At 45.6% G+C, this 25,759-nt stretch overlaps 1 protein-coding gene across 17 annotated transcripts in view; it reads left to right on the top strand.

Moving 5' to 3' along the window:
* The window catches only part of SVIL (supervillin), a 193,317-nt gene that overhangs the window by 75,940 nt on the left and 91,618 nt on the right, over positions 1-25,759 (top strand). For 6 of the 17 annotated variants that reach the window (XM_044294215.1, XM_044294217.1, XM_044294216.1 and 3 more), the window contains exons 1-6: positions 2,826-2,939; positions 11,556-11,619; positions 15,873-15,964; positions 17,534-17,591; positions 17,684-17,814; positions 19,570-20,200. In XM_044294215.1, the coding sequence (XP_044150150.1) occupies positions 2,879-2,939; positions 11,556-11,619; positions 15,873-15,964; positions 17,534-17,591; positions 17,684-17,814; positions 19,570-20,200 (1,037 nt within the window). In that variant the 5' untranslated portion in view covers positions 2,826-2,878. Of the gene's footprint in view, positions 1-2,824; positions 2,940-11,555; positions 11,620-15,872; positions 15,965-17,533; positions 17,592-17,683; positions 17,815-19,569; positions 20,201-25,759 lie in introns of those variants that run through there. The other 11 variants (XM_044294209.1, XM_044294212.1, XM_044294211.1 and 8 more) reach the window with 7 other exon arrangements.

A 25,759-nucleotide genomic window follows, 5' to 3' on the forward strand; every position in this document is an offset into this window, starting at 1 on the left:
TATGGTACTTGCTTTTACAGTGTTTGTGGATATTCTGTGTTTTTTATGTTTGTTTTTTAAGCCATGCTTCTTTTTTGGGCAAGTCTTCTGTGCTGTCAGCATAGAGGTCCTGTCCATAAGATGGCCGCTGACGGAGGGTCATGTGACCAGACAAACCACCCTGCCTCATCTATTCACACACATTGGATCTGCAATGAACTCCCAACAGCGCAAGTGCAGACCGCAGGTGCACTGTTTTTGAATGGAGTGTTGTGTCCGGAGTTTTTGTTGCTCGGTCACATGACCCTTTATCAGCAGCCATTTACTGACCTCTGTGCGGACAGCACAAAAGACTTGGTCAACATAGAATGAAGAAAATGGACATCCTGGGACCGGCGGTAGGAGTGTGCAGCAGAACATGCGGTGGCCAGGGGCCATATCATTTTAAAGTAAATACCTTATTTTACCTGTAAAGCCAAGCAGACATTGGCTGCCACATGCTTGCAAGGTTTTGGCCAAATACAATTACTGCAGTGTTTATTTTATTATTTTTTTTACTACTTGGGCATCTTGCACACGACCATTGTGCCCTCGTGGCCGTATTGCGGGCTGCATACTGCAGTTCCGCAATACACTGGGCACTGATGCGGACCCATTCACAAGAATGGGTCCGCAAATCTTGAGGAGGTGCAGTGCGGAACATAAGCACGGAACGGAACCCCACGGAAGCACTAGCCTGGAAGCAGTTCTCACCTGGCCCTGTCAGTCAAGGAGAGCGAGGTTCTGGTAGAGGACACAGAAGAAGCAAGTGTGCAAAGAGACTTGGGCCCTCCCTTGGTGCACTTAAAGGGGTTGTCTGCTTTTTTATATTGATGACCTATCCTCATACAAGCGCCTGTAGTTGGTCCCCACCGATCTGATATTGATGACCTAACTGGTCCGTCTGGTTTCCGTTATGCTTGCCCATATGCCTCTATTATGACGGATCAAAACGAAATGTCTCTAAAGGTTTCCATTTTGCACTCTGTCTTATGAATTCCGTTATAACGGAACCTATAATGCAGGCATCCTTAACTGCGGCCCTCCAGCTGTTGCAAAACTACAACTCCCAGCATGCCTTAACAGCCTACAGGTATCAGCCTACAGCAGGGCATTGTGGGAGTTGTAGTTTTACAACAGCTGGAGGGCCGCAGTTTGAGGATGCCTGCTATAACTGAATACCCTAACGCAAGTGTGAACCCGCCCTCACTGAAAGGTATTGCTACATTCAGCTGAGCTAGTCATACGAGGCATTGTCTGGTTTTGCAGACTCCGTTTTAGGCTACTTTCACACTTGCGTTCAGAGCGGATCCGTCTGCATTTTAAGTGTGAAAAGTTGCTCAGACGGATCCGTCCAGACCTTACATTGAAAGTAAATGGGGGACGGATCTGTTTGAAAATTGAGCCACAGTGTGTCAACTTCAAATGGATCCGTCCCCATTGACTTAGATTGTAAGTCTGGACGGATCCGTTTGCCTCCGTACGGCCAGGTGGACATCCGAACGCTGCAAGCAGCGTTCAGGTGTCCGCCTGCGGAGCGGAGGACAAACGCTGCCAGACTGATGCATTCTGAGCGGATCCGCATCCACTCGGAATGCATTAGGGCAGTACGGATCCGTTCGGGGCTGCTTGTGAGAGCCTTCAAATGGAACTCGCAAGCGGACCCCCGAACGCTAGTGTGAAAGTAGCCTTAATTTTATTTATTTATTTTTTTGCCATTTTTGCTTCAAGTAGGATTTACTTAGAGGGTACTTTCACACTAGCGTTAAAGTTTTCCGGCATGCGCAGACCTTTAAAAATTTGAAAAAAATAAATACCGGATCCGTTTTTTCGAATCACACCGGAGAGACTGATCCAGTATTTCAATGCATTTGTCAGACTGTTCCTCTAACGCCAGTGTGAAAGTACCCTAACACGTCAAGTAAAATAGAAAGTGCAGCGTGCGTCAAACGTTGCGTGCCTAATTACTGCAGAGTGTGAATTGGATTGCCAGAAATCCAATTAACTTTAATGCAGATCGTCTCCTTGAATCTTAAATTAGTTACAACTTTGAGTAAGCCATTTATTTATTTTTCACCCCATCTTGTAGTAATATTTGATGTTCTGCATGTAATCCGTGGTGTGGTCGTCGAGCAGGTCCAGATTAAAGCCAAATCAATTATCTGGAGCAGCTGAGCCCACGCATCGTCCTTGCATCATTCTCCATGACTACTCCCATCATTTCTGGTATTTTATGAGAGCGATTACGGTCTGATAGTCCACATAATCTAAACCACATGTGCTGCAGCGTCCGCTATCGGATGTGTGATACGGCTGTGATTGTGTGCCGGGTGCACGTGCCTACCTGGCTGCACACCGCTCCGTCCTCCTTAGCACAGCAATCTTTGCACTGTTCTGACAGCTGATAAGGAGGAGGGGGGGGGGGGGGGGGACACCAGAACGCTCCTGGAAGAGCGTTATACTTAGTATTTTCTTCCCCGCCTTGGATTTTTACTTCCTTCTGTGGCTTTGGTCTTTTTTACGTTTCTTTATTTATTTTTACTTCCGTCCTTTTTGAAGCCTATGTTTTAATTTGGCCAAAACGGCACTTTTCAGCATCTTCCCGTCTCTCTGACCCAATGTGCACTTGAGTGCCTAATTTCTGTTTGTAATCTGATTACTGGCTTGGTTTGCTCCGGCTTCCAGCCCCATTGCTATGCTCTCGCTGTGCTTAGTCTCTCCAGCCTGACATCTTCAGTGCAGGACTGGGAAATTGCTCTGTCTCTCTCTCTCTCTTTTTGCTGGAACGGGCCTAAAGCCGGGGTTCTCCTTGCATCTGCACTGCTCCTGGGCAAACCTGAGGGGTAACTGGTGAGAAACAATGTTTAGGAACCGATGGATTTCCAGCTATGTGGGAAGTATCATTTGCCCTGAGGATCCAGGTTAGTGTCACAAGCAATTAGCTGAATGAGCCTCCTGCGATTTTTCTTATTAATTTCACGCCGCTCTTTTTGGTTTTTAGTATGTAGCGTGTATTGTATATTCTTCCGTGCTTTTCCTATACGGCTACAGACAGATTAGATAGATCTGCTAATGCGCTTACACTGACTTTGCCTCATTAACGTTAAATATGTCACAAAGTTTAATCCAGATCTATTTGTGTGATCGGCATTTTTAATTTTTTTTTCTCCTGCTGGAGATTTATAGTTTTTTGTACGTTCCTGTTTGTGTAAGCAGCAGAAAGAGATTTGTCGTGTGATTTCAGGTAGCGCCCAGTCTGTACTCTGCTGCAACCCTGGAAAGGGACAGTTGCATTATGCAAGGAGGTTTGGAGCTGGACTGTGCCCCTTGCAGCTGCCTGCTTGTGTGCATTGCAACCATTAAGCTAACTGCACTCGTTGCGGATTGCACGCGGTTTTTCCATGTGGATTTACGTGCGGAAAACCTCAGTGTAATACAGCACATATCTCATGTACACCTTGTTTTTTTTCCTTCTATATGGAAATTGACCTGCAGTATATATTTTGAAATCCACAGCATGTCTATTTTTTTTTATTTTTTTTATTTATATGTTTTGTGCGCGGATCTCGCCCTTTGCAATGCATGGGTCAGCTCTGCGGCAGAACCGCATCAAATCTGCACCAATTACTGCACGTAACATATGCGGTTTATGGTGTGAATTTGATGCAGAAACGCATTCATGCAGAATTTGTTACACAGCCCGCACCCGTGTATCGGTTCCCTATGCTACGTACACACGTTGCGAATTTCACGCGTTTTCTCCGCACAGATATGGGAAAAACTGTGGCATAATACAGTACCAGCCAAGTTAGGCTTCATTCACATCACCGTTCAGCCTTTCCGTTCTCCTGCTCCGTTTAAGGCACATAACGGACGCCAAACGAAGCCCTTAGGCCCCCTAGACTATAATGGGCTCAGAAGATCATTTTGAAGCAGAGACAAAAGTCCTGCATGCGCAACTTTTGTCTCCGCTTAAAAATCATCTTCTGAGTGGAAACATAACGGACCCCATTTATAGTCTATGGGGTCCTAAGGGCTCCGTTTGACTCAGTTTGGCGTCAGTTATGCTGAGCAGGGGAACGGAAAGGCTGAACGGTGATGTGAACGAAGCCTTAACAAATCTCATGTTCACTTTGCTTTTTTTTTCCCTGCAGCAAGTCAATTTATTGGGCAGATTTCAGCCTTTGCGATGCAGAGGGTCAGATCTGTGGAAAATCGGCAACAAAAATTACAAGTAGCGTTTGTTTTTAGTGCTGAAGCGCACAGAAATCCACGCGAAAATCCTCTCGGAATTTCCCAGCAGTGTAGTTTAAATGGATTTTCTGCATGCGTGTCTTCACCAAATCTGCACCAAAATCCATAAGTGGATTTTGTCACTGATTTGCCACAGATCTCAGATGCACTGAAAAGCAGCTTTGGCATGATTAGAATTTCAAAATCCACACCGCAGATCAATTTCTGTGTTGGAAATTTCTACACTGTGTAAATGAGATTTTTCACCTATTTAGCTGCTGCCATATTAAACTGTGGATTTTTGGCCCAAAAATCTGCACGTAATGTACATTTGTGTGATTATATATACCCTTAGTTTGTGCTCATGAAGAATAATTTTTTTTCGAGTACGTGTGCGGTCCGAGAGTAGAATGGACGGAACACTGACCCATTAAAGACAGTCGGGCAAACCACATACATTTTTTTGCACTGACCTCTGCGGAGAAGAGTGTAGCACGCTCCATCCGGATGCAAATTTTCCGAAAGACTCACTCATTCAAGTAAACGGGTCTGCAAGAAAAACAGACTGATCGCAAATGCTATCCGTGTGCTGTCCGGGTTCACCAGCTGGAACATTGATGAGTTCAGCACTGCTGGTCTGAAAGCGGCCTTACGTATTGCTATCTGATTATCGGAGCGTGCAGAACAACCTCCGAGACTCAGAACTGCACCCATAGACTTTGGGGCCATAAAGCGTGTCTCATAGCTCATTTATGCCACGTGCTATTGGGGTCTGTATTGTGTCTCCCGTGATATGACGCCTTAATAGCAGCATATGAAGCGCCTATAGCTCTGTATTACAGTTCTGCATGTGCCGCCCCGAGGCGTTATAGTACATTTTACACTTCAGTTTGATGGATAGGGTTATGACTTTACAGCTATTCTGTTCTATACACACTCATTGCCAAAAAAAATACCGCACCAAGACAGAGTTGTTGGAATGGAATGAAGCTTTCTATGTATAAATATAATGATAGTATTACAATATTAGAGCACAAGTAGACGTTTATTGGTGAAAACTGTACAATTGAAGGAGGCTCTAGGACCCTGTTGGGCCGCTTCTAGCCTGGATACAAGATGAGATACGGTTGGGCATGGAGGATACAGGTTCTATATGGTATCCTGCAGTACATTTGCCCACAAATGTTGGAGCTGGGCCTGTAGATCCTGGCACACTCGTAGGCTGCTGAAGCTGGTGTCCCTGTTGGTCCCATAAATCCTCAATTGGTATTAAATCTGGTCACCGGGCAGCCAAGAAAGTGTTGTAATCTGGTGGTGCCATTTCTGGAAAACCCTTGCTTAAAAATGCCAGATGGAAGAGTTGCGATGAGAAGCCACCATATCGCTGAGCTGTTAATGTCCCTTGTATCGCTCCTGAGGGTGACTGTCATATGTGATGTCCCCCCAGATTATGACACCAGCAGTTGGGATAGTGTGTCCACGACCAAGGCAGGATTTAAGGGCTCATCATGAGGTCTCCATGCTTGGCATCCTAAACACCCTGGATTCATCGCTAAAGACGATTCGGTTCCAGTCCATGGCAGTCCAGGTTTCATGTTCATCTCTGCAAACTAAGGCCACGCTGTCTGGCTGTCGAAAGCATTACTCGTAATGGGCACTGTGACACCAAATTTCCTTCTGCTAAGCACCTGAAAATGGTCCCAGCAGAAATATCTGAATGTGTTGTAGAGGCATGTCTAGTAGTCAGTGTTCTCTCGGCAAGAGGTACACTACCCCAAAGTAGCCTCTGAGAGACTTTTTGTAGGGCTGCAGGGTAATCAGTTTTGCCATGTGCATGAGGCCATTTTGCATAACCCCCATTGTTTTGCATTACCTGCCTCTCAATGGAGAAGCATTACCTTTTAATGATACGTGCGTTCCCTAATGAAGCGAAGGAAACCTCTAAAATCCGATTAGTGCTCTGTCACGTAAGGGAATTGCCTCATGCAGCATTTTCCAAAGAAATATCTAACTGGAAAATTTCTAGATTGTTTCAGAAACCCAAGTGTCGTGTTTCATTTCCAAGTTGTGTTTAATCTGGCTGACCTACAAAGGAAAACCTGACGGCGCATTCTTCTGCCAGGGCTACAGCCCGCAATTGTGCCACTTCATTAAAACTGATATGAATGGCTTGTGACGGTTCCGCACAGCTCCATTGTCTGCATAGAGAAGTTGGATGGGGGAGAGGTCTCCATTCCTCCCCTTCTGCATGAAGCATGGACGTGTAGATGGTGCTGATGGCTGCAGACTCCATGGGTTGCTAATCTGTGAAAGTGACGGGTGTCCTCGGGTACAGGTTTGCCTGTGCACATTGTAAGGTGTTGCATAAGGGGTTTTGCAGTCCCTGTCAATAAACTGGAGAGGTCATGGCAGTTGCAGAGAGAGCAGAGCCTCTAGGTGTAATGGTAACGCCCTCGTTGCTCCTAGAGGCTCATTTGCATGAGCATACAACAAAACATATTTTCTCAGCAATGCGGGCACATCTGAACATGGGACCAACACAGATGTCTTCAGCTGCCAAGCGCACATGTAACAGGCCAGCCAGCGTCATAGGTGCAAATCTGCTGACGGATATTTTTATCAGTTTAAAAAGGTTTTAGCTATGAGTGTTTGAGGTCAGGAGATCAGGGATAAGGCTTCATATAAGCTGCTAGCTGAACTCAGGAACTCTGCAAATAGATTCATTTTTACCTGCATGTAACGCATACTGCAGAGAGCAATTTAATTTTTTTAAACCCAAAATTAGTAAAATGGAATCATAAAAAAAATGGCCCAAAAGTGTCCATAGCCTTTAAATTCGGGAACACCCATATAAGGAAATGAGCAGGTGATAGCCATTAGGGCTTGGAGTGGTAAAATGTCTACTGGCATCAGTAGGGCATCTATCAAATAAGCCTTCTGACCTTTCCAAAATTTACTAAAATTTAAAAACTCCCATGGGCTTCATAGGCACATAATGTGCAGCTTTAGGGGGTCATATAAAAATTTTTTTTTGCCTATGTTCGGGCTGAATATTGTATAGAGCAGAGGCATTGTTGTGGCCAGATAAGAATACCAAAGTCTCAGTAGTGGAAGGAAGTCTTCTGCACACAGGAGGCACTCAGCACTTCAGAGCACTTTACTATTGTTGACCAGTCTCCCAGATAGAAATGCTTTGCAGTCACCTGCTGCTTGGTCATGCATGTATTTATATAGCTGGATTTTATTTCGGATGCCTCCCAATCTAGTTTTTCAAATTTTGTGTCCTTTGACCTTGACCAAGTTCTCCAGATGAATGATTGAGGGGTCTGTTGGGTTTAAAGTGTAATTGCTGTTGTATTTGTGTAATGTATAGGGGCAGTGATACTGACCATTTATGTAATATACTTTAATTACTGAAATCATACATTTCTATTAGAAAAATAGCCCTAAAGTGGCCCATTTTGAGCCTTAGCAACTCTCCTCTGACTTCTGGGCCACTTTAGAGCTATTTTTCTAATCGAAATGTAGGATTTCAGTAATGAAAGTATTTTACAAAAATGGTCACTATCACTGCCCCTATACATTACACACCTAAAAATAAAACTGCAGTTACACTTTAAAGAAAAATTAGTCTTTTGGGCAAGTGATTGAGACGACAAGTCAACTCTCTTGTAGGGTAGAACCAGTATGGGACACAGATTTGTTCTTTGGAGTGAAGCCAAATGGAGGGGCGCTGGGTTGTTGACAAGCTTCTGGGCAGCAGCATCAGCCGGCTACAGGTGAAGGACATGGCAAGAGGTCACAGAGAAAGATTGATGGGCACAGTGTAAACTAATTATACCCTGAAAATGCCAAACGGAAAGTGCTACTGGGTCACAATATCTTTGATGTCCACTATGTTCTTGGAAGGCCGAAAGGGAAGAGAATGTGCAAAGTTGTTAATCTTCTGTATGTTTTGACGGTGATCTTTTTCATTTTGCTGTGTCTGTACCAGTGTGTACAGCGCCTGATCAGATTACCCGCCAAAAAGACCTTTATTTACATGGTCATAAACCTGTATAGCAGTGTCTTAAAAGGGACGAAAGTTCAAGGTTTCTCAGTTTAACACGCCTTCTCCTAATTTATGACGAGACAGACTGGTTTGCTGCTAATACCACACTGAGATATTGTAGAAATTGCATAATGGTGGGGTTAAAAAGAAATGCTCTGTCTGGGCTAATTTTTTTTGATAGATTTAAAGAAGTTATCCCATAATAAAAAAAAAATTCAAATAAAATAAAACATTCATATAATACAATCTCTTTTTAACATTAACAAAGCTAGAACCAGCCCTGTACCTCACATGGATCCAGAGATCTCCCCATTCATTGCTCCATTTGTTCTGCTAGATTAATTTCAGGCTGTCAGCTCAGGGGGTGTCCATTCTGAGGGATTGTGCCCTTTCTGCTGCAGCCTTCTCCTGATCACAGCTAAGGATGTGTGCCCTTTTAAGAGGGTGCGGGTCTATATTTTATATATATTTTTTAATCTATTTTGGCGTTATTCTATTAATGAGACTCCTAATAGGCTACCGCTTGCTTTTCTGTAACGATCACTTCTCAGCAGCCAGGACCACATCATTCACACCTGCATAGGTCTCTGCCTGCCCACATTATAGGAGTCCACAGGAGCAGCACATGAGCGGTGGACTGTCTCCTGCGTGGTTTTATTTTTCTGTTCTAAGTAAATGGCTGTAAATACATATTTTTTATACTTTTTTGGAGTCCTGTTTGGATGTGGTTCTGAGCCTAAAAAGAGCATAAGCATAAAAAAAGAAAATTATGGGGTTATCGGTGTTAGGCCTCATGCACACGACTTTTTTTTTTTTTGCAGTACGCAAAAACGGGTTTCCGTAGTTCCATGATCCGTGTCCATTTTTTCTTCCGTGGGTCTTCCTTGATTTTTGGAGGATCCACGGACATGAAGGAAAAAGTCGTTTTGGTGTCCGCCTGGCCGTGCGGAGCCAAACGTATCCGTCCTGACTTACAATGCAAGTCAATGGGGACTGATCCGTTTGACGTTGACACAATATGGTGCAATTGCAAACGGATCCGTCCCCCATTGACTTTCAATGTAAAGTCAGGAGTCCCTATTAATATACCATAGGATCAGAGTTTTCTCCAATCCGATGGTATATTTTAACTTGAAGCGTCCCCATCACCATGGGAACGCCTCTATGTTAGAAGATACCATCGGATTTGAGTTAGATCGTCAAAACTCTGATCCAACAGTATATTCTAACACAGAGGCATTCCCATGGTGATGGGGACGCTTCAAGTTAGAATATACTAAGAACTGTGTACATGACTGCCCCCTGCTGCCTGGCAGCATCCGATCTCTTACAGGGGGCCGTGATCAGCACAATTAACCCCTCCAGGTGCCGCACCTGAGGCCGCACTGGCCACCAATGAGTTAAATACAAGGGAGGGAGAGGGGTCTGCCCCTGCTGCCTGGCAGCACCTGATCTCTCACAGGGGGCTATGATACGCACAATTAACTCCTCAGGTGCGGCACCTGAGGGGTTAATTGTGCGGATCACAGCCCCCTGTAAGAGATCGGGTGCTGCCAGGCAGCAGGGGGCAGTCATGTACACAGTTCGTAGTATATTCTAACTTGAAGCGTCCCCATCACCATGGGAACGTCTCTGTGTTAGAATATACTGTCGGATCTGAGTTTTCACAAAGTGAAAACTCAGCTCTGAAAAAGCTTTTATGCAGACGGATCTTCGGATCCGTCTGTATGAAAGTAGCCTACGGCCGCGGATCACGAACGCGGATGACAATCTTGTGTGCATCCGTGTTTTTTCACGGACCCATGGACTTGAATGGGTCCGTGAACCGTTGTCCGTCAAAAAAATAGGACAGGTCGTATTTTTTTGATGGACAGGAAACATGGATCACTGACGCGGATGAACAACGGTGCATTTTCTGAGTTTTCAACAGACCCATTGAAAGTCAATGGGTCCGCAGAAAATCACGGAAAACAGCACAACGGACACGGGTGCGCACATCGGTCGTGTGCATGAGGCCTTAGAAACACTGAAGGCAGATGGCTCTTTGTTCACTAATGAATTGAGAATTGTATTAGTAGTAGAAGTGGTTTTAGTGGTATTTCTCCTCTTCTGGTAGCAGCCGTTGCTTGGGTATGATTGACATCGGCCTCGGTTCCTGGATTGACTTCCATTCTATAAGCCTGTCGTCATGTTCGGTCTCCTCCTAGCTTTTATTGCCAACATTTTAATGTGATGACACAATTGACAGTAAATGAATAAAGTTACCTATTATAAAAACTGAAATCCGCGTTCTCATCATCCAGATATAGCCTATGATGGAAACAGGTCTTGGATAATTTTAGTTTTTAAGCTAATGATCTCGCCCCAGGGACACGGGATTCTCAAAAATAACGTTTTCCTTTATATACATGTCTTCAGCAAAAATATCTGGTCTTTTCTGTGGTCATTGAATAGATTATAATTCTGTGTTGAACGAACTTGTGGTTTCAAGTTCGAGGTACAAGTTTTGGGTTCTCTAAGAATTCAGTTGTGGATTCGGCTACCATATGTTATGGTCTGTGGTAGCGGAATCCATAACGGAATTCTTTGATAACCTGAACCTTGTACGCCGAACTTGAATCCATAAGTTCGCTCAACACTAATTACAAACCCATGTCAAATGTATATTTGTATGTGTATATACACATACAAACACAAATACTTTATTTTATTTTTAAATTTATTTTATGCACTTATATAGCGCTGACATATTATATTATGCAGCGCTTTTATAGACATTATTGGAGCTCACAATCGAAGTTTCCTATCAGAATGTCTTTGGATTGTGGGAGGAAACCGGAGGAAACCCACTCAGACACTGGGAGAACATACAAACTCCATGCAGATGTTGTCTTTGGTCGGATTCAAACCCAGAACCCCAGCGCTGCAAGGCACCAGGGCTAATCACTGAGCCACCATGCTGCCCAGATATAGAGGAGAGGAAGTCCTTTCTGTGCGTTACGTTATATTTTTTTTTTAGGATGTTCTCCTGGCTTTGGTTAAAAGACATGCATGAGAATCTGCCTGTGTGAACCTTGTCTAGTTTTTTTCTAGATATGAAAAGGTGTTGGTACTGTGATGGTAAAGACTAATGGGAATTGCAGAGATCTGTAGTTTCATGCATGGTGCTTTTCAGTATTTCAGGTGTTTGGTATGTTGATTGTTGGTGATCTTCAGCAAATTTATTCTTACCTGATCTTTTTATTTTCTCAAGGTTTTTACCCTGAAGACCCAATCACTCATAGAAATCCAAGACTCCAATTAAGAAAAACCTCAAGGTACAGTAAAGTCTACTTGCGTACTCGTGTGAATACTTGCTGTAGGATACTGCTGCTGTAATCTTGATGCTAAAAATACATCAAGAAGAGTCCATGAATGTAAGGTGTAATACACTGCCAATGGGTATAGTGCCTATCAATGGAAGGCAAGATTAGTGTTTGAGTTGTACCCATTGAGTTGTCTTCTGAAGCCTGTTCTGCACGAGTGAGAAGGTGAAAGTTTTTATGTTGTACTTGTTCATGCACCTGAGGATAGGCCATCACTTCCTGGAATCTTCATTATAAGTGGAGTTGGTCCTATTCATCCCCAATGTATACTGGCCAAATGTACACATACGGTGCACCACGGATACAATGTGAATAGCTTTTTTTTTTTTTAAAGGGGTTGGACAACTTCTTTTAAGCCAGCGCTGAACCTGTTAATTTACCATTCAGCGCATGCACAGAAGTCTAGTCATCCAGTGACAGCACAGAAAGTGGTGATGTGTATGAATCGTGTCACCGCCGTCGTCTTCTTGCGTCCTTTGGACTGCAATACCAAGGATTGTAGAAGTGAGAACCTGCTGCATGGTAGATGTAGGTTATGATGTGACCCACAGATGTATGTCACCCAAAAAATAGTTTATAGTGTATTGGGAGATATTTTGGGAAACTGAACAACCCCTTTAATGTTTTTTTTTTTTTTTTTTCCGGCGGCGACACTTTTGTTCGAGGGCCCTTTTTGTAATCATGGATAACCTCTTGAACAGTCTAAAAATCCTGAACTGTCCAGATGATCCAAGAGGTTAAGAGGCATTGCAAAAGATAACAAAAAGCAGACTATATATTTTTTTTATTCAGTTATGCTTGCAAATTTTGAGCACACACCCTTCATTTGATGAGTAAGCAAAGCAAAGCCAGTTCAGAATGTGTGTGGTCACAGCATCCCGAGAGCGCGGAGAGTGCAAGCCAAATCGGTTTCCTTTTCTGAGCAAAAGGGCATTCGATTCGGGGTTTTATCCTCTTCCAACGCACATTCCTCCACCCCACGCCGGCCTAGAATCCCGTATATGTGCAAGTTTCTGAGCTAGCTTTGTGCCAGGCAGCGTGGAGATTTCCTTTTCATTAGACAAGGGGATCCTGGATTTTTTTTTTTCTCCCCCCCCCCCCCCCCCTTTTGAATTCCTTAAAGCCTGAGGCCACATCGCTTCTAATAAGCCAAGTCTTCCATCAGCATGTACATGAGTGTGCCGTACTTACTCACCAGGGTCTGGTAATCAGCTATGGTTTATTGGAACTGGCGACAAGTTCCCACAGGTTTCCAGGCGTTTAGTTGGTCCCACATTACATTTCTATAAGGTTTGATGACATTTTATTGGATGGAATGTGAGCAGAGAGTACGGTATTTGTAAGCTTTCCACTCCTCGGTCAGCGGTGATGTAATATTTCCTCAGGATACACCACCAGTTTATTTTCATTTAACAGTTCCATTACAGCCATGACCCCGTGCGTGTCTCTGGTGGGTTTTAGTATCGGACAGTTAATCTTGTGTCAAATGCCTTTCAAAATGAATTTCCCTGTAAAAGCCTGAAAAATGAGGCTTGGTGTTTTATAATATCAACAGGATAGAATTGGCACAAGCAAAGAGGTTATCAGACATGATAATCAAATGCGCACACACACACACACACACACACACACACACACACACACACACACACACACACCTCCATCTACCATATAAAGCCTCATGCACACGGCTGTTGCTCTGCCGTTCCGTGCGTTGGGGACCGCAATTGTGGTCCCCAATGCACGAGCACTATCCGTGTGGCTGCTGTGACAGATCCAGACCCATTCAACTTGAATGAGTCTGTGATACGGCCGCACAGCAAAAAATAGAACAAGTTCTATTTGTTTGCAGTGCGGAGGCACGGACAGAAACCCCACGGAAACACTCCGTAGTGGTCCTGTGTCTCCGTTCTGCACTGCACCTTCTGGATTGCGGACACATTCAAGTGAATGGGTCCACATCCATGATGTGGTGAGCATATGGCCGGTGCCCGCTTATTGCTGACCCGCAATAGCTAGCTGGTCGCTGGGGGTCCAGCCCCTGGGACCCCCACTGACCCTGAGAATGGGGATCCTGTTCCTGTTATGCGTCCTGCCAGTCCATTTATTCTCTTTGGGTGTGCAGGAGATAGCAGAGCACTGTACTCTCTCTTTCCGGTGTGCCCATAGAGAATGAATGGTGCGGCAGGGTCCATCAGATCGTGGGAACGAGACCCTCTGGATAAGGGATAACTTTAAAAGTTGGCACAACTGTAGTGAAGAACACTTACCTGGTGCCCATCTTGTCAGCTGCAGATCCAACGGTTCCCAGGCTCCATTTCTGTTATCCAAGATGGTCGCACTTCTTCTCAGACTGCCTGATGCTCACTGTGCATTTGGTAGTCCAGGTCACTTCCTGTTTGTCCAGCCCTGCTCTTGGATTGGCTAGCACTGGTCACATGAGGGCAGCAGGCAGTGTCATGGACTACCAAATGCAAAGTGTGCCTCAGTCAGGCTTAGATGAAGTGCAACCATCTTGGATGGCAGAAAAAGAGCCCAGGAATTGGTGGGCCGGCAGGTGAAAAGACGAAAAAGAAGGCACCATGAAATCGTTTTCCAGTTAATGTGAATTTTTTCTCTTGAACTTGAAGGTCTCTTTAAGCAGGTAAATAGTAGTGGCAGAAACAATTCTTAGCCAACTTTACTATTAAAGAAATGCTGAAAATGTAAAATGATTCCACCCTTTTCTCACCTCTTCTCTGCTTTCCTTCAATCCTATTTTATCTAATTTAACAAACAAAACAGAAATATTTGACAAAATATTCTATATTTGTACTAAGAGATCAGTCGAGTGCGCTCCCTCTTCCTTGTTGCGCTTTGCTATTGATATGGGCGTATAATTTCCATTCGTATTTGGAATCCACAGCATGCCCTAGTTTTCTGGGTATTTGCTTCCAAATGCGTACATTGCAGTCTATGGGAGTGCATAAAAAATGCAGTAAGGAAAGAATACGCATATAAATCCAGACGAAATACTGAAGACCGTTCTGATGGTTTATCATCCGGAATCCATGTGTATTCCAGAGCCAGAATACAGATGGATACGCTCGTGTGAAAGCGCCCACAAAGGTGTTTTATCTACTTAAAGGGGTTGCCCAGGATTAGAAAAACATGGCTGATTTCTTCCAAAAACACCACCATTCCTGTCCATGGGTTGTGTGAGGTATTGCAGCTCCGCTCCATTGGAGTTCACAGAGCAGGACTGAAATACCACGTACAACCTGTGGACAGGGAGGAGAAAGCAGCCATTGTTTTCAGACACTAGACAACCCCTTTCAGTTGCTCTTAATCAAGTGCAATTGTGATAAAGACATTCTGTAATTTACAATAATTACTATTTTTTGCTCTGTTTAGCTGATTTCCGTGTTGGTCTCATGATCCTGTCCACTTTGCGAACCCCCCTACTTCCGCTGACATGACAGCCCTGCCTCTGTATTCCTAATCTGATTGTGCATCCTGTGGGCGTTCCTCCGATCCACTGCCCCACTTGTACTGTTGAATCCCCAGGGCCAGCACATGCGCAGCGAGCACCATCCTTCATCAGAACTGCACAGCGCTCAGATGCTTTCCGGGGTTTGTTCAGACGCCGTTGCAGCTCTGCGGATGTGATGTCGGTGGATGTAAGGGGTTTGCAGAGAGGACAGGGTCATGTCACCAACATGGGGAAACGGCTAAACAAAGCCAAAACGGTAATTATTGTAAATTACAGAATTGTCTGATCACAGTTGTACTTGATGAGAGCTACTTGTTAAACCCTGGACAACCCCTTTTAAGTCTAGGTTTTTATGGTAACACAGAGTTGGCCACAGTTCACAAGCGTGATTTCAGTGCTTCTGTATAGAATAGATGCATGTCCTGCAGAACCAGACCCTCAGAGTGAACCTCACTGGAGCCACAGTGTGTCGTGAGTCTGACGCCTGTATATTATAACCTAGTACAGCATCTGAATATCTGTGTGAGGATGGAGGCCGGGGATATACTGCCGCATGCTGGGCAGATTTACCATATTGATATTTATCTAGTAGTCTGTGGTTGTCGCCCAACTTTGCCGGTTATTGTAGTAATGCCAGCCATATTGTATTTTACGGAGCTTGTGCATTTAAAATGTGTAGAAAAGTAGCAGTCACTGATCCGAGATGACATTATGTTTCGTTTCCCTACCTTAGCTTCCAAAGAAACTTTGGCTGTGGAATTCAAGGAGATTTTGGAAACTACCCCAAGGATATTGATGCACACATACTTGCTGTTCTTCCTAAAGGTAAGTATTTTCCATCTGAATTCAGGCAAAGCCCCCAGTGGAGTTGCGCGTTCCTGATAGAAGAGCCTAGATGGGGACTTTGACTCGGTTATTATTATAAGTGTTGCAGTTGTTGCCTATTGTGGAGCCAGCAGATTAATATTTCACTCTGACACGCATCATGGAAACTCTGAGATATGGAAACCTGGAATCTGTTCCTAGAACACCAGTTCTCTACGCTTTTATTTCCTGGTTACTATAAAGAAAGTCCACATTGCCGTACCCAGTTGATCATCTGGCATCACGAAGCAAGGTTAACGTGTGAAACATTTTGTGAAGTTTTATATTAAAGTTATAGTTGTTCTCCGTGGTTCTAACTTGTTCCTCGGTGGAAAGTTTTTTAGAGAGGTGGTGCAGTAGGTTATTTGCTTTTCCCTTGTTTTATGCTTGCATAAAAACATAAACTAAATCTTTTGAAGAAATATGAAACTCTTACAAAGGACCAGGACTGAATCGGTCAGGTAATGCTGGCTGACTGCTTTATAGGTAGGTACGTAAGGGTGGGTTTGGTTGGAACAGTCATGTGAAAGAGTCAGTCGCAAGTTGACTGACACTTGTTTACTATGTCTATATGAGCGTTCATTAATTTTCACCTCTCATACACTTTCCGTTGGATGTGCTGCCGACAAGCAATGCTTTTTATGCCATCCTGAAAAATGGAATTACCGCCAAACTAGTGCACCATTTATGATAATAATGGCTGCAGTGATCACGAGCGGTATATGGCATATCACTGCCGCCAAAACAGTATGGCTGCAGCTGAGGAGAGAAGCAGCGTCATTAGAACTGGTGGGCTTTTTTTTTAAATCCTGGCATTGTCCCTGGCTGCAGATGGCGTTGTCCAAATATATACACTCGCCTAAAGAATTATTAGGAACACAATACTAATACTTGGACCCCCTTTTGCCTTCAGAACTGCCTTTATTCTACGTGGCATTGATTCAACAAGGTGCTGATAGCATTCTTTAGAAATGTTGGCCCATATTGATAGGATAGCATCTTGCAGTTGATGGAGATTTGAGGGATGCACATTCAGGGCACAAAGCTCCCGTTCCACCACATCCCAAAGATGCTCTATTGGGTTGAGATCTGGTGACTGTGGGGGCCATTTTAGTACAGTGAACTCATTGTCATGTTCAAGAAACCAATTTGAAATGATTCGAGCTTTGTGACATGGTGCATTATCCTGCTGGAAGTAGCCATCAGAGGATGGGTACATGGTGGTCATGAAGGGATGGACATAGTCAGAAACAATGCTCAGGTAGCCCGTGGCATTTAAACGATGGCCAATTGGCACTAAGGGGCCTAAAGTGTGCCCAGAAAACATCCCCCACACCATTACATATTATATATATATATAATAATTTTCAATGACTGCAGTTGTCAATTACTTTTGATGTTTACACTTATTGCAGTTGGAACTTGTGAATTTTCACCTCAGAATTCCCTATTATTCAGTCACTATTAGATTAGATGGAATACTTGGTGGACTGTAATAATTTTCAGATCATGAACTTATCTTCTCCTTAGTTTCAGAGCTGAGAAAAGTGTTTGAGCCCAGCAGGAGGGTAATTACAGAGATGAAGAGGTAAGTGGCCTGTGTTGACCGTGGCTTTCCAGTAAGCCTGGTAGAATGGAATTGCAGTTTTCATGTTTCTTGAATATCCTCTTCTGTTTCAGAAAAGAAAGAATTGCGAGACGTTTGGAAGGCATTGAAAATGAAGCACCGCCAATTATCTTACAGAGCAGGCTCCTAGAAGAAGACACCCCAAGATACACGCGAGCTACTGATGAATATAGCCCTAATTTAGGTATGAGATGTCTGCATCGTTATCCTCCACTTTCATATGGTAGAGATGGACATTGTAGGTTTCAATCTTAATATTTGAGACCAGATTAAGTTGAGGCTACTGAGCCAGATATTAGGTGGGGGGACCCTCTCCTTTTTTAGGTGGAGGCCTCCCCATCTCATTTCTCGTGGACATGCTATATTATGTCACTGATTCTTAACTTGCGTAAGAAAACTAACTTGGGCCACGTTGGTTACCCCATTTGTCTACCCTGTAATCCAGTCCCTTGTCCTCCTAGGGGCCTTCTTGAACCTTACTGTAAAGGCTACATAAGACTTAATGAGGATCATGTCTACTGCATTGTACCTGTCTGTACTAAAAACATCTGACATGATGACATAGATGTTGTGTTCAAAAGAAGGGCCAGGTACTAAGACTTTTGCTGTTCTCTAGAATGGCTCTCATCAGCTTAACTTGGTTCTCCTGGCAGAAGTGATCCAATCTGTGTATGAGATCATAAATTGTCTTTACCACGAGAGGAAAGCAAAGCCCAATGGGCACCGCTCAGCTCAGCACCTCTGTCCCCTCTCAGCACCCTGACCCCCACTGATCAGGCACATAGTATGTCACTCTGTTATGTGAATTTTTGAGAATTGTTGTAGTCTTCGTGTATAATTATGGAATGTATGGATAGAAATGCATGCCTTTACTTTAGTATACAGGTGTAGGGTTTACAGGAACGGGGTTCTCTGTAATACTTCCACTCTCTACTTTGTCCTTTTTAAGCAGGTCATTTAAGAGGCATCTGACAGCAGATTTGTCCCTATGACACTGGCTGACCTGTTACTTGTGCTCTTAGCAGCTGAAGGCATCTGTGTTGGTCCCGTGTTCATATGTGTCCGCATTGCTGAGAAAAACTATGTTTTAAATATATGTGAATGAGCCTCTAGGAGAAACAAGGCTCTGCTCTCTGCAACTGCAGCAGCTTCTCCACTTTGACAGGGACAGGTGCGATGAGGTTTTCACTGCCTGGAACGGTCAATTAAAGTGGAGATTGCACAGTAGTTGCAGAGAGAGCTGAGCCTCTAGGTGTAACAGCAACACCCTTGTTGCTCCTAGAGGCTCATTTGCATATATTACAACATCATGTTTCTCAGTAATGCGGACACATATGAACATGGGACCAACACAGAGGCCTTCAGCTGCCAAACGCATATGCAACAGGTGAGCCAGTGTCATAGGGACAAATCTGCTGACAGATGCCCTTTAATGGAAGGGGTAAAAGTACTAAAGATGTTGGGGGTGACCTTAGGAAAGATCCACACCAGATTAAGAAATCCCTATGTATTTGACAGCCTGATGTTATTACTAGTCCATAGCTGGCCATACACCTTCCATGCCAGCTATTCCTTAGGTTCTAGCAAGTAAGCATGTGTTCTCTTTCACAAGAGGGTAAGCCACTGCCCAATATTCCTCTGGTGGTAGCTTATCTGTAAGAACAAAAGATTGGGCATGTTGAATTAATCTTTATTTGTGGAATGAACACAAGTCTGTCTGAAATCAGCAGGACTCTGTATTATACTGATGTGTATGGCTTCCTTTAGACTTACTATAGCTCTTCAGTCATCTATATATCACATTTTACGTTTGTTCCTACCTCATAGCAAGTCTTATGTAGGTGATTATTATGGAACATGCGTTGGTTCAGTAACTATTCTGTCCAGACAGGATTACATTTTTTATTCTTTTATTGCTGAATACCATTTCTTTCCCCAGGACACACAAACGATGATGCAACTTCAGAGTCTTCAGTAGAAACACATTCAAAGTTAAGGTATCATCCAAAACCAGCAGATATTCAGGCAGAGACTACTAATGTTCTAGGAAATATGAGCGCACAAGAACAGGAATCTAAAGCAGACCGGATAGCTCGATACAAAGCTGAACGTAGGCGCCAGTTGGCTGAAAAGTATGGCCTACCTTTGGACTCTGAAGGAGATTCGGAATACCAGTCCAGGTATACTCGATCAAGGAAGGACAGTGACACGTCCGAGAAGAGGTCAGGCGTTTATGAGGATGATGATTCCAAGGACAGTGTTTCTGATTGTTTGTATCAGCCGGAAAGCAGGAAGGCTCGCCTCTCTGACGTGAAACACCATGACATTAATGAAAATGTGTCCACCTGCGATGCTCTGCAAAATCTGGAAAACAATAACAAGTTTCATGGCATCTCACAGCTAGATGGTCCTGCAGATTCTTCTTCATATGGGCTGGGAAACATTCTAGGAGAAGCGCCACAGTCACCCAAATTCCCTCGTCGTGCATCCCAGACCTCTCCGAAGCGTTCCTCCTCTCCTGTTTCCTTATCTGCAGATCAACAGCAACAGCAGGTGGACATCAGACAAGGGTAAGCAAGAATCTAAATTGGCCTTCCGACACATGATTTTTGGGACCCAGTGTACTGTAGTACCGATGTGTTGGAGTTTCATAAGCTGGTTGTATCTGACCCCAAACTAGCACTGAAATGAGTGGCCTCTAATCGGGATACTCCACTCCATCCTCTGTTCCCTTATAAATGGTAGAATTTGGTAACTACTTTGCTGGTTTTATGTCTTGTGTACAGAACAATAACTTGTCCTTTGACCATGTTAAAGGGGTTCTCCGGGAATTTAGAAAATTTAAATAACGTTAATATTACTTTATTATAAATATATTCCAAAATACATTTCATTAGTTATAATGGCTTGTTTTGTCTGGGGAGCAATGATTAGGAGAAACAAAGTGGCCGCTGTCCTATTAGTGCACACAAAGCCTGTCCTAATCACTCAGGAGGACCAGTTACTTCACAACACTAAGATAAAGAGCTGCTTCATCCTCCTCTCTGCTCTATTTGTCAGGGATACTTCATAGTTGGGATGAGGTTTTGATGTTGGTGTGCTGTGCCTCTTTTTCTCCACACATAGTGTTGTGTGTTTCTTCCAAACAACTCTGCTTTGGTTTCACCTGTCCACAGAATATTTTGCCAGTACTGCTGTGGAACATCCAGGTGCTCTTGTGCAAACTGTAAACGTGCAGCAATGTTTTTTTTGGACAGCAGTGGCTTCCTCTGTGGTATCCTCCCATGAAATCCATTCTTGTTTAGTGTTTTACGTATCGTAGATTCGCTAACAGGGATGTTGGCATAGGCCAGAGACTTTTGTAAGTCTTTAGCTGACACTCTAGGATTCTTCTTCACCTCATTGAGCAGTCTGCGTTGTGCTCTGGCAGTGATCTTTACAGGACGGCCACTTCTAGGGAGAGTAGCAGCAGTGCTGAACTTTCTCCATTTATAGACAATTTGTCTTACCATGGACTGATGAACAGCAAGGCTTTTGGAGATACTTTTATAACCCTTTCCATCTTTATGCAGGTCAACAATTCTTAATCGTAGGTCTTCTGAGAGCTCTTTTGTGCGAGGCATCATTCACATCAGGCAATGCTTCTTGTTAAAAGCAAACCCAGAACTGGTGTTTTTTTTTTTTTTTTTTTTTTTTTTTTTTTTTTTTTTTTATAGGGCAGCGCAGCTGTAACCAACACCTCCAATCTCATCTCATTGATTGGACTCCAGTTGGCTGACACCTCACTCCAATTAGCTCTTGGAGATGTCATTAGTCTAGGGGTTAACATACCTTTTCCACCTGCACTGTGAATGTTTACATGGTGTGTTCAATAAAAACATGGTAACATTTATTTCTTTGTGTTATTAGTTTAAGCAGACTGTGATTGTCTATTGTGACTTAGATGAAGATCAGATCACATTTTATGACCAATTTGTGCAGAAATCCATATCATTCCAAAGGGTTCACATACTTTTTCTTGCAACTGTATTTATAATGAAGTAATATTTAAGTATTTTCATTTTCTTAATTCCCGGAGAACCCTTTAAGAGGTCTCATTGCCATAGACTCTGACTTAAGGCCCTTTACACTGCTCTAACGTTGGGTAGATGATTATATTACAAGCATTTATACGGACGCTCGTTCGCGATGATCTGCTGGTGTAAAGGTGCTGCCAATTGCCAGAAACGCTTGTTCATCACGTAATTGCATCATTTGCCGGCAGCAGATAATCTTGTCTAATCAGCACTCTGCTGCTGGCAAACTGGTTCTGTATGGGGACGAGCGATGACATTAGTGATTACATACAGTGGAGGTGATCGCTGCATTTAAATGCATCAGTCTCCTTGACAGATGAGCAGCCATGATTCGTTCACTTTTGTAGACTCTTGTAGATCGGCTTCTTCTCAGATGTCCTCCCTGAAAGGCATACACTTATTCAATAATATTACTTTTGTGATTATGATGCGTAATGCTACCATACTTTTAGTAAATGGCTGCACGATCCTGCCCTTCTGAAAGGGGGCACCTGTCTTTGGGTGGTTAGATGCAGCCACTTGCAGCACAAATGCTGGAGCTCATGGCAGGAGTTTGAACATATCCAAGGATACTATTCGGGTATATGAAATAACATGTAGGAGTCATTTCCAACCTTAGAATTGTGTTCATGTCATATAGTTTGTTTTTCTAGGATATCTAGGCATGAGATTTCATGATGCAGTCCTGATCAAAAGTACCACTTGAAAAAATGGCAAAAAATCACATTTCTCGCCCAGTTTCCTTGGGGGACACAGAAGACCTTGGGTATAGCTCATCTCCATAGGAGGCGTGACACTAAGTGAAAACTGTTAAGCCCCTCCTCCACAGCTATACCCTCAGCCTGGAGAGAGAGACTGCCAGTTTTTGCTTAGTGTCCAAGGAGGCAAGACACTCCCTGCTACTGCAGGGCTGTTTCTCCTTGTTTAAATTTTGATTTTTACTTTTTTCTTTTCTTTTTGTTCCAGATCATCAGGGACAACAGAGACGCACTAGACCTCTCTGTTTCTCCCGGGGTTGAGCTGCGCCAGTGCCGGTCACCGCACTGCTGCCTCCCCCACAGAAGGCAAGGAGGACCAGGGCAGCCCAGCTCCCCTGTATCCCGCCAGCGCAAGGGTCGCCCGCACGCCAAGCCCCTCTTCCAGCGTCCTGCCACTACGGTGCCAGTAGCTGAAGGGGCGACCCTGCTGGAATGGACCGAGGGTGAAGACGGCTATGGTGAGAGATTGGCTTCTCCAGCCCTACGTCCCCCCTCCCCCTACCAGCCGTTCTTGTGCGTTCCACCACCCGGTCTCCTGCGGGCCTGACCCCCCATACTGTGCCTCTGAACAGCTTCATAGCTGTGAGGGTAAATGCCTTGCCTCTGATGGTAGAGGTCATGAGTTCGAATCCCTGGACAAACCTTCACCCTTCCACTGCTGGATCTAGGCTGGCCCCTGGGGTGCCGCAGGGCGGCAATCTGCTCCCTGCTTCCCCCCCCCCCCTTCCTGGCCCCCATAGGACATGCAGCTGCTGTCCCCCTTTATCTTTTGATGTCCCGCCGGTATATGATACTACGCGGGCACCCGTTCTCGGGGTCCCCCCATCTCCTTACCGGAGCGTTGCTCAGGGCCTGGGGCCCGCTCCTGACAGACCTCGCCTCCGGCCGGCATGGACATTCCGATGCGGCCGGGCGCCGCAATGACCTGCTGGGCCGCCTGCGGGGCCGCAATTCCGGCACTCCATTTGGGCCCCTGACTCTTCCGGCCTGCGGGGTGGGCTCCCGCGGCCGGTTTAATGCGCCGCTCCGCCTCAGTCCCGGCGGTATATAATACTATGCGGCCCCGGTCGGCCGGGCGCCGCACAAATTTAGGCCCCGGCTTTACGGCCTACTAGGCCGCGAAATTCTGGCCTTTGTTGGAGGGGGCGGGTACTTCTCCAGGCGCGAATTCTTCCCGCCTGGGGCTTCCTCCGCCCCCAGTGGATCGCAGCGCCGGCCCCCAGGCCGGCTCCCTGTTAACCCTTTGGGTGCAGGCCGGCTCCCAATGGGCCTGTATGGTTGGCCACCCCTTTTTTCTCTTGCATCAAGAGAATCTGTGCCCCTATATGGTGGTTCCTCTTTAGCCTCAGAGAGGCTGTTTTAAATAAAAAAAATATATAAATAAATAAAATATGAAATAATAATGAATAAACAGATGTCTAACAGATTCTTGTGGGCTGCGCAGGACGCTGCAGCCTCATCGCAGTAGTGCTGCCTGTCTGCATGCCCCCCTTCCATAGGCAGCATGGTTTCGCGCTCCCAGCCTGCGTCGCTGCCAGGTGCATTTCCCCTTTTAGGCGGTTTCTTGCCCTCTCCCGGGATGCAGCGCGGGCCAAGTGCATGCGGTCAGTTCTGTAGGCAGCATTCGTCACCCTCTCCAGGTATGGTGCCTGCCATGGACATGACCCCCCCCCCCCCCCCCCTCCCAGGCGGGATACTGCACTCTCCCTGGCTGCGGGCTGGCCTTGTGTATGACCTTCTTAGGCGGATTGCTGCAGGTTCACCGGATACGGTGCTGGCCATGTGCACGACCCCCTTCCATAGGCGGAACGCTGCACTCACTGGATTCGCTGCCAGCCGTGTGCGTGACCCCCTTCCATAGGCGGAATACTGCACTCTCACCGGATACGGTGCTGGCCATGTGCACGTCCCCCTTCCATAGGCGGAACGCTGCACTCTCACTGGATTCGCTGCCGGCCGTGTGCGTGACCAACTTCCATAGGCGGAATACTGCACTCTCACCGGATACGGTGCTGGCCATGTGCACGTCCCCCTTCCATTGGCGGAACGCAGCACTCTCGCTGGATTCGCGGTCGACCATGTGCGTGACCCCCTTCCATTGGCGGAACGCTATACTCTCACTGGATTTGTTGCCGATCATGTGCATGTCCCCCTTTTATTAGGCGGAAATCTGCACTCTCACCGGATGCGGTGCTGGCCAGGTGCACGACACGCTTCCATAGGCGGAACGCTGCACTTTCACTGGATTCGCGGCTGGCCATAGGCATGACCCCCTTCCATAGGTGGTATGCTGCACTCTCATTGGATTCGCTGCCGGCCTTGGGCACGCCTCCTTCCCTCAGGCGGCATGCATACACTCCCTCTGTCTGTGGTTGTTCTCTCGCCGGTGCGTTGCTGGCCATGTGCATGAACCCCTTCCATGGCGGGGTGCTTGCACTCTCGCTGGATCCGCTGTCAGCCATGTGCATGGCCCCTCTTCCGTGGGCGGTATACGCACTCTCACTGGATTCGCTGCCGGCCATGGGCATGCCTCCCTTCCTCAGGCGACATACACACATTCTCACTGACTGTGGTTGTCTCTCGCCAGTACGTTGCTGGCTATGTGCATGACTCCCGTACATGGCAGGGTGCTCTCACTCTCCCTGGATGAGATGCTGGCCATGTGCATGACGCCCGCTGCACGTGCAAGCGGGCGTCATGTTTACACATCGCACCAGCGCCGTACATGGGTGGAACGCTTGCACTCCCATTGGATTCGGTGCTGGCCTTGTGTGTGACCACCCCTCATTCCATGGGCGGACTTTTGCACGCTCATGAGATTCACGGCTGTCCTTGTACGTGCTGTGCTGGACTTGTACATGTCCCCTTCATTGGCGGAGTGGTTGCACTCTCACAAAGTTCGGTGTTGGGGGAATTATTGCACGCTCTCTTAATGCTAGGATAACCCTGTGCATGTCCCCCTTTCACTAGGTGGACCTCCTGCGCTACTGCTGGATTATATGGTATGTCCTATGTCTCTGGAGTAGGTACGGCCTTAGGCGTCACCCCCTTTTGGGGTGGGCCTTTGCACTCTTGCCGACTGCAGTTTGCCAGGTACATTTCCCCTCTTTCGGGGCGGACTGCTTACGTTCCATCGCGTGCCATGCTAGGCTTATGCATAACTCCCTTTCAGGTTGCACTTTGCACTTCCATAGATGCTGGGGCACTCTGTGGCTGGCCCTCTTCTCTGAGTGACTTTTTTGCAGGGAGCGGCCGTTCTTGTGCGTTGTTTGGGCCGTTTATGCCTTCTCCTCCC

Source organism: Bufo gargarizans, chromosome 5, assembly GCF_014858855.1.
Source record: "Bufo gargarizans isolate SCDJY-AF-19 chromosome 5, ASM1485885v1, whole genome shotgun sequence".
Classification (NCBI taxonomy): Eukaryota; Metazoa; Chordata; class Amphibia; order Anura; family Bufonidae; genus Bufo; species Bufo gargarizans.